General features: G+C 39.6%; 2 protein-coding genes across 2 annotated transcripts; one reads left to right on the top strand and one right to left on the bottom strand.

Annotated features, from left to right (window-relative positions):
• The first annotated feature begins 558 nt into the window (after positions 1-558).
• LOC108679874 lies at positions 559-14,910 on the top strand. The gene is made up of 7 exons (XM_018168609.2): positions 559-796; positions 7,842-8,377; positions 8,675-10,142; positions 10,414-10,662; positions 11,036-11,932; positions 12,465-12,723; positions 13,104-14,910. The coding sequence occupies exons 1-7, from the start codon at positions 779-781 to the stop codon at positions 13,139-13,141; spliced, it is 3,465 nt and encodes a 1,154-aa protein (XP_018024098.1). The 5' UTR covers positions 559-778; the 3' UTR covers positions 13,142-14,910.
• On the bottom strand, positions 13,891-17,583 carry LOC125177533. The gene is made up of 5 exons (XM_047882937.1): positions 17,539-17,583; positions 16,114-16,283; positions 15,793-15,921; positions 15,568-15,660; positions 13,891-14,649 (listed from the first exon to the last, which is right to left on the bottom strand). The coding sequence occupies exons 2-5, from the start codon at positions 16,193-16,195 to the stop codon at positions 14,030-14,032; spliced, it is 924 nt and encodes a 307-aa protein (XP_047738893.1). The 5' UTR covers positions 16,196-16,283; positions 17,539-17,583; the 3' UTR covers positions 13,891-14,029.
• Between the last annotated feature and the right edge of the window lie 257 nt (positions 17,584-17,840).

The following is a 17,840-nucleotide window of genomic DNA, read 5'->3' as shown; positions in this document are numbered from 1 at the left end:
CTCTGCTACGCTCAATCTCGTGTCTCTGCAACGCTCAATCTCGTGTCTCTGCCACGCTCAATCTCGTGTCTCTGCAACGGTCAATCTCCAATCTCGTGTCTCTGCTAAGCTCAATCTCGTGCCTGGGCAACTTCACCACTTGTGTCTCTACTCACCACGCGACCACGAGCATACCACCGAGCCAAGCACCTCGTCTTCACCACTGGCCTGGTCTTCCAATTCCGCCGGGATCATCACCATCGAGCAGGTCACGTGAGCTTAATCAAATAAATCTCAATTGCCAATTGTTGTTGTATTAATTTAACCCGACCAATTACATCAAGCCGCCCCTCAAATTTCTGTTTGTCTACTTTAGTGAAATTAACTCTAGTTACCTTGGCCTTCGAATCCACTGATTCATAGGAATAAAACGTAGTAGATGTAGACCGCTAATAAAGCCCCCACAGGACAACCTTATATAGTTCAACCATGGTCTCGACGACCAGACGCCGGAGCGACTGGCGACTGCTGTGAACTTGTGAAGAGTCAAGTCAGTCAACCAGTCAGTCGGCACTCAGGAGTTCTCGCGTGTGGAGTGGGAGGTTCTGTTAACCGAAATCCATCGGAGAACTTGTTTCTGTAGCTGCGCTTCACGCGGCACTTTCGCTAAATTATACTTGAGCTTTTCCGTTTAACGTTAAGATTTGATCCTTTTTTAATTATGTAATGTTTAATGTGCTTCCCTTGCAATTAACTCACTTATGATATGTTTCTTGATACAAATATTTAATCGGAAAAGATGATGCAAATTCATAAGGTAAGTGGGCAATAACTGAAACTATACATTTGGATTAATATATATTTTAATGATGCAACGGTTCCTTCTATCGGCAATATAGAAAGTGATGCTCTGTTACTACAAAAAATAACTAAATGTGCTCCGATAAAGTTTTGTTGCTTACAATATTTTTTTACTGCGAATACCCTCGCTGTTCTACGACAAATTACCATGCGAATAATATAACTATACAAATTACCATGCAAATGATATTATATACACACAAATTACCATGCGAATTAGTAATGTAAATGAATACTATACTCGCTTGCCAAATGAGCCGCATTTACTCACCCAATGTCGGTTTTTACATATTACTTGAAGCGGAAAGGATCGCGTATGAAAAACTTAAGTGCATTTCTTCACCTGTGTCGGAGATGCTCGTCTAACGTATTTTACTTCTCTACACTTCATTGCGGCTTTCGAGTGATAGAAAGTTACTTGGCGGTCCAAGTAACAAATGTCTTATCTAATTTATTCATGCATGATTCAGAGGGAAAGTAATCCGGTTGGCTTTCTTCATTAATTAATTAAATTTCACAAATATGCCGTTTAAAAAATTTTCGAGCATCCAATTAAACATTCTATTAATAATATGAAGTAATATTAACATTTATAATTCATATGTGTTGTTAATTTGCTTTAACCAAATACACTTAAAGCATTCAAAAATGTTTTTCACTTTTAGAAGGTGACCCTTTATAGCCGAATGAAATCTTCAGACGATTATATTCTGTTAATTCTCCTTCAATTATATTTAAACCATGTGTAGACCAACCAGTTATTCCGTTAGGTGGTTCTGAGTGGAACGCTACAATTTACTTCCCTCCGAGCGAACATGGCGTCGGGACCAGAATGTGGTCCCGGCAGGAGAAAATAGTGCGCCTCGACCCGGTCCCACCCGAGGCTCAACCCGTTTTCTAAAACGTCCCGAAAAAAACTGAGAAGCTTGTATCCGAGAGAGTAGAGTACGATAAGATTAGGTCGAGAACCACTCACAAGAAAATTAGTGAGCAATACCTTGTACATTTAGTCTTAAACCTTATTTTATGATCCCACGAATTGATAAAATTTTTTTTTAATTTGTGTGCTAGAGTTCAAGAACATTGCGCAGTTTTGACTAAGAAGTAAAACAAGTCCCAACCTTCAACACATGCAATGAATCTGCGCATGATCTGAAGCTAGATTCTGAAGCCATCCATCAATTCTAATCAAAAAATTCTTCGCATTAGAAAATTTCAATCACGACAACTAAATCCGTTGTTCAATTTTTCACGTGGTTTGCTAACTTCACTTGAACTCATCGAGTTGAGTTAGCCTTATCGTGTAAAATGAAAGTGGTTTCTCTCACAGAATCACGGAATCGATCGAGCAACTATTGAAAAACTTTGCTTTCTCATCAGCGCGTTTTTCAACGCTCGCACGTAACTCTGCGCTCCGTACGTTTGGTCTCCCACATATTACCATTCCGTAGCGGCGTAAGTCAACCGACGCAAAACGCTGCAAAAAAAAAAAAAACTAAAAATCTCAATAACATAATAGTCGTGATTTAATTGTAGAAAGTGCCTTCATAATAAGCAATCCACGAATAACACCAAGCAAAATTACTATGCCTATAGCAAGGAAAGCAAACGCCTCCAAGGAAGCAAATCACGCACGACTCTCTTCCAGGCTCCATTAAGTCTCCGTGAAAACACGTTATTGCCAGTGCCATCGTAAGACTTATAGTGCAGTAAACCAACTAACATTGAAAAATAATCATAACGTCGAAAACTTCTCGTATTTTGTCTGATTTCCCACAATTGGAGAATCTGTGGTACCACCCAAAAACTTGCCCATAAATATAATGAAATTACCGCTGTCGTAATAAACAAATTAAATTATCATCATGAAATATTTGGAGTAAGGAGAAAATAGAGCAGGTTAAAAGGAATATAGTCTGAACCAAAATCAAACCTTGTAAGCGCCTTATGATAACGACAGATTCCGCCAGTAACCGAGAACTTAAGGTTTGTAAGCAAACATCAAGATCTTTAATGTTGATAAATAAAGAACCCAGAATGACCTCATAAACGTCTGTCATGAGTTTATCTTCCTGCAGGTTTAAAAGAGTTCGTGGTTCTTTGACAAACTTTACACCAAGTCTATCGAATTAATGAAAATCACGTCTAAACAATTTTATTTCTATGCCTCTATACTGGAATAAGACCAATGTTTTATTTTAATTCCATGTGCCTACAGCACATCGAATTATCGACGTCACATTCCAAAACCCCACTTGCGCCTTGCATGGTCGAGCATAGTATGAATTATTGAGTTTTTTCACTCGCTGTGGAGAGGAGCTCTTCCTGTTCATCTTCTCCGATTAATTTCATGCTTTCAGCGGAAGAAACTCGTGCAGCTCGGAGTTAATCAAGCCCTGGAGCTGTTAGAACGAGTTCTCTGCGACGTTCCTCGTGGTCTGGAACACGCCTTGTAGTGATTGTCTTCCATTGCTTTTTTTATTCCTCAACTTTCTATGAGACAGTTACTGATAGTCGGAGCATCTTTAAGCCAATATATTTTCCGACTAAGATAATTTCCAGTGACCGAGACCAAAAATAGTAGCGACAACTGATATTCAATTTTCGGAATTTCACGATTCTGCTATTTGAGCAGTCCCAAGTCAACAGGTTTGACGTTAAGCTATCAAATGAGCAAACTGGCCTACAAAAGTACACGAGGATGAGCGAGAAGAAGCCTCAGCTGGTGCGAGAGTTGTTTGGCCTAAATGTGAGGTAATCTCGTCAGACCGGACACTGGCGGACAAGTATGAAAGCAAGGCTGCCCGGCATTTCAGGCCTCACAAGACCTACATTTCTATAAAACCTGCGAGCTCGTTTATGAGTTTTATTTGACTGAATTCAACTAATGAATAAACTGTCTCATTAATTACGATTATCGCAAATTTCTACAAGTCATACTTGCTCAATGATTTCCTTTAATTTGATTAATGAGTAAATAATGAGTAAATTTAATGGATGAAATTATCTTTCGCATTATTAATCGTAACTTTGACGTCAAAGATATGTTATTTTCCAAAAGAACATTTAACGGTTTTCGCGTTGGTCATTAAGTGTTTAAAACTTGAATAAAGAATGCTAGCTGCAATTTTCAACATTAACGAACGAGGCAGTTGAATTCAAACAAATTAATTGTATATCAACCAACACTTAACCGTTTACCGATGATAGCTCTTCTACATAACGGCATTGCTCAGAGTGTAAAGGTTTCTATTCTAGCCAAAAGTGACAGAAAAATTGATTCGCGCAAACGAGTCACCCTTACGATCAGTTGAATTTTACGCCATAAAAATTTCTAATCTACTTTTATTACTGTTTCGCAACCCTTCTACTTTAACAGTAAGAGTAAGTCAGGGTTTAGAGGGGTGATTTGAGTGATTCCGATGAAACTTACTCTGCTGAAATTCATGAAAAATTTGGCGATTCTAGATTTAGCTGAGAAGAATTCACCCCAAAACAAATAAATCATGCTAATTCTTTATTTTGATAGATCTAGAAATTTTCAGTGAAGCTAGGATGGGATTTGAAGTGTTATTTCATTTTTGACAAGTTGTTTTAAAATATTAATTTATTGCATATCTCACAATTGTACACTGGTTTTATAATTTAAAGCTTGTGAAACTTGACTCGTCTTCCCGCCACGCGTGTCGAAAACGTGCGCAAGCGGCAAAAACTTGACATGTTGAGATATTTTTTTGAGGGGTAACCAGCGTCATCACGTGCTGGTGGATCCAGGGCAGCATGGCTCTCACCTTCGAATGTTTTTTAGGCGAGAAAGCTTGTATTTGATATGGGGCAATACAGCTCAGGCAGTAAGTGACTAGCCTTGAGTGTAGTTTTGTTTCAGATCACTTTCTTGTCTATCAGGCAGTTCAACAGCCTTTATCACTGAATTTTCATACAATAAAGATCTATGTGAAGCCAAACCAAAATTTTAACTTTTGCATGATCGTGGCTCATGAACACAGACAATTACCTCACAAACGTGTGATCAAGCGCGATGCCAAAAATTATGCACATACCTTATTTTCAAGTGTGACATCAATAATAATTCCCACTGGTCAAATCAATAGGGGAAAGTTGGGAACGATGGACCAAAAAAATTAAATTGAAAATAACACAATTACCTTCCTTTATAGAATGCAAAATGCAAATAAAATTAAGCATCAAATCCTTGGTTACAATGCTAAGTACCTAAGCAATGATCAGAACTGTTCCTTTGACTGAAGCATGCTCGTGTCATACCGATTTTTAAGTTTGGCAACTCAAGTAACGTATGCAACTATCGACCCATATCTACCTTGCCCTTCCTTAATAAGATTTTTGAAAAAATTCTTCACTCTAGACTTACGAATTTCCTTGACAAATTTTCTTCAATATCTGATAGTCAATTTGGATTCCGTAAGGGCACCAACACTACAATGGCTATATTTTACTTAGTCCAAGATTTACTTGAGGAATTCCATGCAAAAAATTACTGTATTGCTCTTTTTCTTGCCCTGCAAAAGGCCTTTGATTGCGTGAACCATCAAATTCTCTTGAACAAACTCTACCGTTATGGCATTAGAGGGCCTTTTTATGCATTGATAAAGTCATATCTAACCAATAGGGAACAATATGTTTCATTGTGTGAGTACAAATCGCCCTCAAGACCAATCACGATTGGAGTACCTCAGGGCTCTGTTCTGGGGCCTCTTCTTTTTAATATTTTCATAAATGATATCGCCTCTTCTTTTAATGCGAACTGCAAGCTTTTTGCTGATGATGCCGTTTTTTATATCTCGAAAGGTACCTACGATGAAGCATGTGATAGCATTTCGGATCTGTCAGCAGACTTGTCAAGATGGCTGTTAGTAAATAAGTTAGTGGCACACACCGATAAAAATAAACTGATGCTTTTTGCGTCTAGACCTGTTGTCGCCCCTCGGAACATCACTTTTAATGGATCAATTTTAGAATGGGTTGACGATTTTCGTTATTTAGGCCTAATCCTTGACAATAAAATGTCTTTTAAAAAACATATTACTTCGGTTTACCAGGGACTTAGCAAAGCCCATGGAGTGTTACATGCTCTATCAAGTGTCTTGCCTTTCTCCTCGTTAAGAACGCTCTTCTATTCGTTGTTTTTATCTAAATTTTCTAATACCCTTGTAATATGGGGTGGAGTGCCTATCTATACAAAAAAAAACGGTTATCACGTTGATGAACAGGACACTGCGGTCAATCCTTAGGGTTCGATATGTTAACTATGTACCATTGATTCGTACAAATGAATTATATAGACAGTCAAAAATCTTGAAATTCGACGACATGTACAAATTTAAGCTTTTACAGTTTATGAATAGGGCACTTTTTCATGATCAGCGTCTTTTTGAAAGTTTTTTTTTTGCTCCTCTTGTTCCTCATCATTTCCATGATACCAGAGGCGTTCGTCTCAACATTCCACCCGTCCGTTTGGAGGTAGAGAAAAATGGTACTGTTTTTAATTGTGTAAAACATTTTAATGAACTGCCTGATGACTTCAGAATAAACTGTTCCAAATCCATTTTAAAGGCAAAATTTCGTGATCATATTCTTGCTCAATATTAATTTAACGTTGTTTATCTTATAGTTTTTTTTCTTGTGACAATTTACTTATGTACTGCCTTTACTTTAGAATGTAATATTTGTATTATTTTTTTTTGTCCTTGTTGCCACTATTATGTTCATACTCGTCACCTATTACGCCTGCGAAGCTTTTTTATAGCTTGTATAGGCCTTTCACCTGGAAGCATTTATTTCTAAATAGCATGTTTATTTTTCTCTTTCTATTGAGTCGTGCTGTGTTGCTTCTGTGTGTGAAAGAATAAAGACTAGAAATAATGAAAATACAGAATGAAATAATATAAATTGCCCACAGTAGCCCGGCCCACGGTGCTGTAGGACAGTCCGTAGGGTACATTGGGACACTATACGTAATTATGATATCATCAAAATTATAGTCAAATTTCAGGTTATAATTATGTCTTTATGATCTTCCGCATTTAGTAGGGTTGCTCGGAATGACTTGAAGTCTCCCATGCTGACTGATACAAGATCAGCTACATCAGGAAATAAAAAACGTTGTGTATTCTCTCTATGACGCAACTAAGATATTTAAAAGTTGTTATCTTCGTCTTTTTGCTTTGTTCTCCATCTCCAGCGTACATAAAATGAATATGGCTTAGTGAAACCAAATTATACAAGAATAGAATCATGGAGCTTTCGTTCTCTCTGCAACGGCCGGAATGAGTTTTGAACCTTTTCCCTGCACTAATTCTTCTTCTATTGCATCAGATAAATTATGTAAAAATTTAAAATGTTCTTCTGGTGAAGATGACGAAAAGCCGGGTGTCTCTGTCAAGAAATATTTGGATGCGAGCGTACAATTTCATTTTCACTTTGGAAGGTAGTGGCTTGAATAATTGAAAAGTCCGGACACGTGGACACAGTCCCATTGTACCCCCAGAACATCATTTAAGAATCTTTTGACCACCATTTTAATGTTGATGAACCAAGTAACTATTTATCATATGTAATTAGTTTTTAATCTATTGTATAGCAATTAATCACACAGGAAAGCTTTAGTTCACCAAATGGCCACTCCTATAACATTTGATGTGTAAAGCAAAATATTTAATATTTATTACAAAATAATATTGGCTCACTTTTACCTTACCTAAAACAAAATGTTGCTCACTGAGGAACGCAAGACAGGGCAACATGTCTAGACCTCTACCACATCAATCAATGCACTAACTTGTGTGCTATGACTACCTCAAACGGTCGTTCAATATTATTAATTAGTATATAAAATAATTGAGGTGTCCTACTGTGCCCATGTCCTACTGTCCCCCCACTTTCTCCTATGATACAGGCCGTGCTTCTGCTTTCTTGATTTAACCTGCGAAAATTATCTGAAATAACTCCATGATTTTTTGCAGGAAATGTTGGCTGTAGGCTGGTGTTTGCTGGTGTTCGTTCTACCTTCAAGTGCTTCGACTCCTCAGGCATTCGCTGGAGAGCAGCCAGCAACATCGACGACGGCTCATGAAGGTGCAGTTGAGCCGCTACCGGTCGCTGAGAAAATGACTTTATCGGAGTATTTTCTGAAGCGGTTACATTCACAGATGTTTGGACAAGTCCATCAGAAACATACACTTCTCACACCCCAAGAACTTGCCAGAGACTTCAACGATTGGAACTTAAGTTCACACGAGTCCAGAGCAACTAAAACATATGAAACTTCACAAAAAGAGCGCCCTCGCGCATCGGCCGCAGCTGATGCTTCAACAGCTAACGTTCCGAAGCCTTCAGCTCCTCAGAAGCCCATTTTAAACGCCATCTACAGCTCCTCGATAGCAGCCATCACAATGAACAGACCACAAGAGCCATCTGCTGTCAGCAGTCACGGCTCGCGGCGAGTGGTCCCCATAAACTGGGAGGACGAGCTCACTGAGTGGGAGCCCCGTCCTAGGAGGTACGAGACAATTCAACTCATTGAATATTAAATGGTAGGACATGAATTATTGTAAGACCAAACATAATATTCTACTTTTAGCTAAAATAATTCTATTTTTTTGTCATCATGAGGACGCTTTGCTCACATACGAATTACACGGATCATCTGTACTCGGCTAACTCAAGAATATTTGGTTCACGGGGAGATTAGATTATATAAGATTAGAAGCGTTATAAGATTAGAAGCGACAAATATTTTAAAAATTATTTCATCTGAAATTTAATCATTAAAAAATAAAATGTTTCCTGTTTACAGAAGGCCAGGAAATGGGCCTTACCATGGCCCAATATTTGACGGAGGGGGAGGAGGACTTGACCCTTCCTTGATGAACAAGCGACCAAAGTACACCCAAACCAGCAGCTTCAGACGAAGACAACCAAGCATCGACCGGTCCCCAGAATATTTTAGCGCGGAAAGTAGACCGAAAAAAGAATCTATTGAATGGTCTCGGCAAAGTTCTATTGATAATGATAGAACAATATCAACTCCTCACTTCGGAAGTGTGTCACATGAACACACAACATTTGATGATCATCAAATACAGACAGAAAAATCTCATGAAACTTCTAATCCAATTGAATTCAGTTCCAAAGAACCAATTCCAAATTCAGAAGGCCTCATTCCTCATGCGTCTCCAGAACTTAGATGGGAAGATGGCTCGCTCATTGACGTGAACTCACCAGAGTTCAAGAAGCTGGGTATTAGTATACCAAAGAATCCACAATCAATCGGCTCCACAGATTTTAATAAAATGCCATTCTTAGGCTCGGTGGTGTTTGGAAGTATTGAAGTTGGAAAAGGGGTGACTCATAAGGATTACAAAGATCCGACTAAACATATTGACATTTCTGGTGATGCACCAACAGTCCATCATCCATCTTTTGAAATCTATTCTAAAGAACACAAAAAAGTTGGCAAGAAGAATACTAGTTTTAGCAGTCGTAGTACGGAAAACGTGCCCAAGCCTAGGGATGTCATTAGTAATCATGAGGACACGTCTACGGGAGACCATAAAAAGCGTGATCCGTATGGATACCGCAATAAGTTTGTAAAATCTTCAGAAACACCTAAGGTGGAGAACGAGGTTCATGTTGCTCAAGAAAGTGTTGAAAGCAACAAAAAAAGTTCAAAAGAACAGAACAGGAACAAAGGCATTTTTAATGTAAGTGTATACTTCGACTCGGCAATAGAGGATGGAGAAACCATGCACGACAAATCCGATGAGAGGAGAGATCGGCGTATAAAGGATCCAAACCCTTCTCATGAGAGAACTAAACACGTTGCAAGAAGTTACAACAAATCCGACGAAAAAAGTAAAAAAGACGGCAAGCAAAGTAACCTTGATGGCGATGTCTATAGCCCTCCAGTTTACGAAAGGAAATCCAAGGAAGAGAGGCACAAAAACCACAGATATGATCCCTCAGCAGAGAAACACGAAAATGAGACTGGTCATAATCCATTGGTGACGACCGAAAAAACGTACTATGACATTTCAGCTGACAGAGAAGACAGACGGGAGCACATTAAGAAAGAGGAAATCACTAAGCGAAATGACGATAGCAAGGAGAGTTTCAATCCGTACAAGGGCTTCAAGATGTACGATCATTTTCCAAAATCTCATCGCAGTGAATCTTCAGAAACACTTAGTAGCAAGGAAGCACAGCTCCGGCCGGCTTCTAGATATAAAAGTCAAGAAATTTCACCAGAAAAAATTTCATCACTGGTGAGTTACACTAATTAATTTACGCTACTTAATGCGTTTGAGTGTCAACTTCTTAGCAATAATTATTCTTTATTATTTGGTAAATGTGTCTTCGCCTAATGGACTCTTACCTTTTATATATTCCCGACTTGGATGGAACTCATTATGCATTATTCAGGTCAGAATGTGTACATGAATGTTTGTGCACACACTTCTACTCATACGTATCTAACTTTGATAAAATGCCGATCATTTTTACCAGTTTGTGCACCATCCTTTTTCTGCAACGCAGGAGAGTCCGTACTACCACACCAAGTATCCGGGCAAGTCCCCTGATGCGTCCGGTCCTCGCAGACGAGCATCGCCCAAGTCTTCAAATCCTCCGGACTCGCGCGAGCAGAAGACCGTGGACGAGCTGAGCGTGCACCACATGGCGGGGCCTCCCTACCACGATGCCATTCCCTCAGACGTCGTCAAGGCTCTCTCGCACGAACAGGGGCCTAGAGTTGTCACTAAAGTGAAACCGCAAGAAGCTCCCAAGGTTAGCTAAGCGCATTTGCGTGTACTTATTTAAATACAATATTTGGAATATTTTAGTTGTTAATCATTTTTTTAAATCGTGCGATAAATAACTCGTCTAATAACTCGTGTGGCAAATTACTCGCGAAATTCAATTATCTGCAATTTAACCCTTATACTGTAATTAATATAATTCTTGAAGCTGGTCCATTACATCTACGATTATATCACATCACTTCTTTTTAACATGATATAAGCATTCACGTATTCGATCTTCATAAGGCAATCGATAACAATTTTGCGATAAATGAACTCGATTTACATATCTTTGTTCTACATTATAAGTTTATTCAAGCATCGTAAATAGAATCAAGAATTGTCTCTACTTTCTACAGGTAATCAACTCGTACGAATTACTAGATGGTGATTTTATAGACGATAAAAGCTCTTTTCCTTACGAAGAACGAACTCGATCAAAAGAAAGAAAGCCACCCCACTCAACCTTCAACGGTCCTAGGCGCAAAAATCGTAACAAGTCTCGACAAAAAACCGACAGAAACAGAAAAAGACCAAGAAATAAACTTTCTAGTGAGAACCATTTCGGGGCAGTCATTGAAATTTTTCCCCAAAACCAAGATTTCACTCCACCCGATATTAAACAAATTCACGCTTTCGACGAAATTATATACGATATAAATGATGATGAATTCTATCATGACATTGACGGAACAGAAAATGAACCTGATTTCAAAAAGGAAAGAGGTACTAAATTAAGAAATAGCGAATCTGACGATGATATCGGCCGGCATCCGAATTACGACTTACCGACCAGCGAAGAATATTTTGACAAGGCATTCATGGAAGACCCTGACGATGATTACAATGATGAATATCGCAAGACTGATGTTATCAACCGGGCTAGGAACAGGCCCAACAGAAGCCGACAGAGACGGTATCACAGAGGTCGCGCTAGGGACTACTCGCATAAAAGACCTCTGCCGTTGAGACCGCGAGCCGTGGCTCCTTCACCCCCAGAATCACCTCTCCTCCCGCCCCCTCGATTACCCGAACGAGTTCATACTTTCAACGGCCTGGAAATTTACAGAGTGCCTACTAGCACGAAAAACGAAGATCTCATTGCTATAAAACTAAACAACAAAGATAATGGGTCCGCTCGCACACTACTGCCAGATACCATGCCACCGAGTTACGGCCCTCGACCAGCAAACTTGCCGCTTCCGCGTCCCGAGGTCTTTCCGCACGGCGCCAGTAAGCTGCCCCGTGAGCGACGGGTGAGGAAATTTTGATCTTCATAATCGTAACCGAAAAGTTTAATAAACCTGCATTTAATCATCTATGATATTGAGTTAAATGGTTTTATCCACTTGCTTATTAGGAGCGATAAGACATACCCGTTCAACATCGCATGATTGGTCATCCTATTCATTAGCTGTCACACATCAATACCGTCATCCTATTTTTAATACCAGTCTATTAGAATAGAAGCGTCTGCATTGAAGAAAATATGCCCATGGCCTGTTGCCGATTCTTGAATTTTTCGTGACTTGATTCACAAGGGATCCGGCCTTTGGAACCCGATCTTTCCATAACTGACGATTGATTGAGATAGCTGCTGGACTCAAATTCTTTAAAGGAAAACCCCTTTTTTCTGATGTTCACTTCCTTCAAAAAACATGGCAATGTTTGCTACAATTTGCGTAGAAAATAAAGCATTTTTCAATTTTATGCTAGCTGGAAAGGTTTCTTAATTAAGACGACATGTAATCGTGCTTTCTCTACCTAAAGGTTAATTTTTCTATTCAGCAAGGTGGTCTTCTCTCAAGGCGCGACTTTCCACTCGACCGCAATTCTAAAGTTCGACAAAGTGGACATGAAAGCAGTCAACATTTCAGCCCCAACCTAGACAGAGTTGATAATTTTGATTACTATTACAATGGCGAAGGTATGAGAGACAGTGTGATCAATTACAACGATGACAAGGGGGACAGAAATGCCAACGCTGCCAGCAACTCTGACGCTCGCGGCTGGAGTTTAGGAGGACTACTTGATTTACAGCTACCAGGTTAGTGTGTTGCCTAACTGTCCATTCACCCAGGTTTAGTTTGCCCCAAAATCCGTTTTGAATGGAAACTCCAGTACATGCATTGAAGTTACAAACCAATTCTAGCTTTTTCCGAAAAACAGGTCAGTATATCGTTGCAGTACCTTAATTTGGCCAGATATCAAGAACCGAAACGCACTTCTATCCAGGATTGTTTGTCAGCTAATTAGGAACCCTGACCAAGATTCTGGAAATTATAATAATTTGAGATTCGCCGCGTCTAAACGTCCACACATGCCCTATAGAAAAAGTAGCATAATACTTAGTCTGATGGTTAACAAGCCTATTAATAAAAGTATTGTCCATAACCTACTGAAAAATAATCAGTTGTTCCATTTCAGGTGAAATCCGTCAGGGTGTCATGAGAATCTTTGGATGAATTTAGCAAGCATTGAAAGGCAACGCACTTGAAGTAGAGCGCTAGATGCCCGCCCAAGGCGCCCATCCCCTCCAGGCCGATGGATGTATAGTCTGCAGTCGCCGTCACCTACCGTACCACAAATTAGCCGACTGTTCCAAAGTCGGCCTCTGCAGTATTTGGGGAACCAAATCCTAGGATCATGGCAAATTCTTGCTTCACTTGTACAAGATGAAGGCATATTTATTTCGACTTTAACCGATTACCATTTAGTAGATTCAAATCTTAGCAAGCTCTTGTATTCCACCCAATGTGGCAGAACATATTCATCTCAACTTAAAGTAATTAAAGTAATTTCGTAATAATTTTCGGGTAGCCGCTGTCAAACGGCACTTATTTGCTTACTCTCCTTGCAGTGTGTTGTATTCATATTCCTTCAATTGCCATACGGCACCCCCAATGGTTGGAATTGAAGAAATAGTGGGAGTTCATGCCACCCATAATTGTATATTCAACCAGCTTGTGAACACCAATCCCACGTCATTACGCTCTGCTGGCATGAAGCACGGTTTTCCTTTCTGCCGATAATTCTGCCAAGTGAAGTGCCCTAGATGTTCCATGAACAACGGATTAGGCTGCAAATGGCTTTCTGTGAACAATTTCAATAGTTCAATCTACGCTATCTGCTACTGTAATACTTCGCCTGCCACCCATGCGATCAGATCCGAGAATTCCGTAGCAAAAATCTACCTTGGGTTTATAAGATCATCTGAAAGGGTTCAAATTTATTTCTAGTATTCCACCAAAATAAGAATGAAGAGAGATTCGAGATAAGAATGAATAGAGAGGAACGCACTTTAATACACTTTATGCTGATAATCTGCCGACTGGCCGACACTTTTCCTTCATTCATTTGACCATCTTAAGCCCACCAGCACATGCGCCGGAATCTGGAGCCTTCTTGGGACTTCCGTTTTCCATAGCAACAGCAAACGTATCCGCCTTTTTGAGGAGATTGTCCACGTCACACGAGCCCGCAAAAGCTGCACCTTCCTTGCTCTCGTCCAATTTTTCAAGTTTGCTTACGTCCACCTGACAAGCATCGCCTGAATTGCTCGAGGTTGTATCTTCTTTGTCCCCATTTGTAACATTTTCTTCGGCCTCTCCGTCTCTTTGGCTCGTTACAGATACAATAGTAGCTCCAGCTTTTCCATCTGGTCCAGGCTTCTTGGTTTCCTTCAAGGAAGTTTGGTCAGTTACATCATTTGCCTCCGAATCTTCTATTTCTTCGGAATTCGGGTTGGCTTTACTCTTGCTGCCATTGTTGCCCTTGTCAGTATCGCTACCGCGGTTGTCGTCGCCCGCGTCAGAACGGGGTTCAGGCGACAGAACGGGGTGAATCTCCCTTAATTCATGACTTTCCTCCATCCTTCGTCTCATCAAATTCATGGCAGCTGCTAGCCGGAATTGGAATACAATGGTCAAGATTCCGAACAGAACGAGGATGACGGGGACCAAAGTTAGAATCACTGAAAAAAAGTTTGATTTGGTAAAGAAATTTATAACCGAATAATTTTATAATTCTTGTGACCACATTTAGCATTTAAGACCTTTAATAACCTCAGCCGCGCAGCGTCACCTAGCACATATCACAATTTTGAATGCAAATGTTTATTTAGTAAACTTTGTGTAGCTTGGCGGAAGTTCTTCAATGCAGGTTTCATCGAAGACCAGAGAGCATTTCTTATTGAAAATGTACTCTTCTCTCTATTCGGCGAATTAGGCTCTTGATAGGAAAAGAAAAGTCAAATATCAGGTTTCCAAGGGAAATTTCATTATAATTTTGCGACGATTCGAATGCAACTTCATTCATTATCAAGTAGAGGAAGGGTTTTGCAGCACCTGAATTTGAAATTTTGAAATGACAGTACAAACATAGTATTATGATACAGATTGAAATTAAAGCTTAAATTACGAGAACAGTTTCAACGTCCTGACAACCTCCTCAGCGATAGCTGAAGCTCTCATCATCAAGCATGAGTCGACATCTATTACAATAATTTACAAACTACCGGATTTGTCAGGACGTTGAAACTGTTCCAATTGAAACAGTTCCAATCCAATTTAAGCTTTGATTCCAATCTGTATCCATAATAACCATGTTTGTACTTACGTCATTTCAAAATTTAAAATTAATGTGCTGCAAAACCCTTCCTCTACTTGATAATGAAGTTGCATTCGAAACTTCGTAAAATAATAATAAAATGTCCCTTGGAAACCTGAAATTTGACTTATCACTTCCTATCAAGAGCCTAATTCGCCGAATAGAGAATAACACTAAGAAAATTGTCAATAAGAAATACTCTCTGGTCTTCAATGAAACCTGCATTAGTAAACTTTGTGCATGATGACCAAGTTCAAAAAAATGACTAACTTAATCTACTTACAGTACACGTTTTCGTCAACATTTAGCAAAACGACGTTCTTTTTCCCAACAGTCGAGTCCGTAGTGTGATCAGAGATACCAGTTGAGTCGTCGGCTGCAAACGAAAAGCAATATTTTTAATTTAAACTTCCCTATAGACGATGTAGTAGGCAAATTCAAAATTTTGAGTACAAGAACAGGTCTGAACAATTTTACCTTTTGCTTCAAAATTAAATTAATTATTTACCTCCTGCAGTCATAACTTGTCCTGCCACATCAACAATTTTTTTAACTGGGCCTCTGTCGAATTCCTCTTCAGTTGTGAGGTCTTCTACTTTCAGATCAGATTGCTCAGTTACTCCGTCGACATCTATGGCTGGAAAAAAATAATCCAATTATTTACACAAAGGCTCAGCAAGATAAACTTCATGTGAAAGCTCACGCTACAACTTACCAGTGAATGACAGTATCCCAATACTTCAATTATTAATCGCACGAATTAGTACAATGAACTAACCAAAATGTATTCACACACTAGTAACGCGCGACGCGCCAAGTTGCAACTTACCGGCATTTTTGGCTCTCGGCTCCGCTGTTACGAAAAGAATTAACTCGCAAACCAAACAACATATGAACATGAAGAAACGCATTTCTCTGAATAAATTTCAAACCTCTATGGATAACAGGTTTGAAAAATCTGCAATAATCAGTATGAGAACTTCCAACACTATTTCCGGCCTGAAAATTGATCTAACATGAGATCACAGTTATACCCGAAATTTGAAATTATCAACTTGAGACCATTAGTTGCTTAGAGTGTGCACCCCAATTCATGGGTACAATCACGCTTTTAGCTACCTTATTATAAGTAAAGACATAGCCTATACGAAAAAGTAGAAAAAGATCTATCCTGTTGTAGCTTCAATTTAATTCTAACCTTCTGTCACAAGATTCCGCGGACTCTGATGCCTCAGTAATCCGAACTTAGAATAACCGGGAGCGCTGCCGTAGGCCACAAATTATAGTATTAATCAAGCTCATGGGACCAACGCCCAGCCTCACAATGCTGTAAATTTGCTCAGTCACAGAACTTGAAGCCACTGACTGCCCTGGAACACCGTAATCCAGACCAGTAATACACTGTCTACAGATAATATCGCCGGAGGTCTTCAGCCGATACTGAAGCATGTTCGCTCAGAAGCAATGCAGTTTCTTTTCCGGCTTCACCTACTCATGACTAGTCTATTCTAGTTAGCCCGACTCCCACCATCCTTGCAGCCAATGACTGGCTCTACCAGCACACTTCAACCATCTTTTTAACTTCTTGCCGCCCATGAAACTTGTGTTTGTTAGGCCTGAAGAGGTTTGGCCAGGTGCAGTTTAGCCATACATACCTTCGGCAAGCTTGACACGTTAAGTGCTGCATGACCCACCAGGTTTGACAGATGGCCTAAAAGCGGCCAGGCCCGAGAACAAAATAAGGACTTCAAAAATTTCCAGTAAACTTGTAGGTTCCGGTACAAAAATTTGATTTTCCTATTCATTGAATCGTTTAATATTCAACAAGGTAGATGAACATGTATTTTTTACGACCAACGCGATTAAAAAACTAAATCGCTGAATTTGTCCGGAAAAAAAAGACCCTGCAATCCACCTGTGGGTTGTTCCCTTCAACGTGTTATGTTGAGGATGTGGACAGCCGATGGTGTGGTTTTAAGCAGTTACCTTCATAGGCTTCTATGCATCTTTATGTTCTTCACACGGAAAAGCTTGTGGACCAAGTGTGAAGTTTGAAATGAGCACCCAGATAAATGCAGGTCCGACTTGTCAGGTACGAACGCGATCTCCAACACAAGTAAATGGCACGTTGCAATTGACTACCGAATTCAACAGACCATATCCAAACGTAGCTTAAAGATTGACGAAATAGTGAGACCATCGGGAGAGTCCATCACCGTACCACCTAGATCTTTCAATATATTTAACACTATACCTTCAGTGGCCCAGAATTGACTACGTTCAATCTTTGGCAGTGAATGCCGTGCTTAAGTTCATGTTAGTTTATCGAAGTCGGGACGAATTTATCAGAGAACCATCTAACAATTCCACTGCAATTTTCGGTGGCAACAGTTAGGCATATAAAAAAATATCACCTATTTTTACCGAAATATAAATAGCATTCTCGTAACAAGATTTATCAAATTCTGGAGGCCCTTTTGAAACCTGTTGATTTAAAAGACTAACCAATCACAAATATCAGTCATGAATATTGGTCATTTACTGTGGTCATTTTAT

This window comes from Hyalella azteca, unplaced genomic scaffold, assembly GCF_000764305.2.
Source record: "Hyalella azteca isolate HAZT.00-mixed unplaced genomic scaffold, Hazt_2.0.2 contig11639, whole genome shotgun sequence".
NCBI lineage: Eukaryota > Metazoa > Arthropoda > Malacostraca > Amphipoda > Hyalellidae > Hyalella > Hyalella azteca.
Note: the sequence above shows the minus strand (reverse complement) of the source record. Positions and strands in the feature narration are given on the sequence as shown.

What these genes read in the sequence shown, in the direction of transcription:
- LOC108679874 (XM_018168609.2), top strand. An exon ending in TGGGAGCCCCGTCCTAGGAG is followed by an intron (nt 8,378 to 8,674) that starts GTACGAGACAAT and finishes TCCTGTTTACAG; the next exon opens with AAGGCCAGGAAATGGGCCTT. An exon ending in AACCGCAAGAAGCTCCCAAG is followed by an intron (nt 10,663 to 11,035) that starts GTTAGCTAAGCG and finishes TACTTTCTACAG; the next exon opens with GTAATCAACTCGTACGAATT.
- LOC125177533 (XM_047882937.1), bottom strand. Translation starts at nt 16,195, where the DNA reads ATGCGTTTCTTCATGTTCATATGTTGTTTGGTTTGCGAGTTAATTCTT. An exon ending in GCCGAGAGCCAAAAATGCCG is followed by an intron (nt 15,922 to 16,113) that starts GTAAGTTGCAAC and finishes ATTTTTTTCCAG; the next exon opens with CCATAGATGTCGACGGAGTA. An exon ending in TGTTGACGAAAACGTGTACT is followed by an intron (nt 14,650 to 15,567) that starts GTAAGTAGATTA and finishes ACTTTTTTTCAG; the next exon opens with TGATTCTAACTTTGGTCCCC.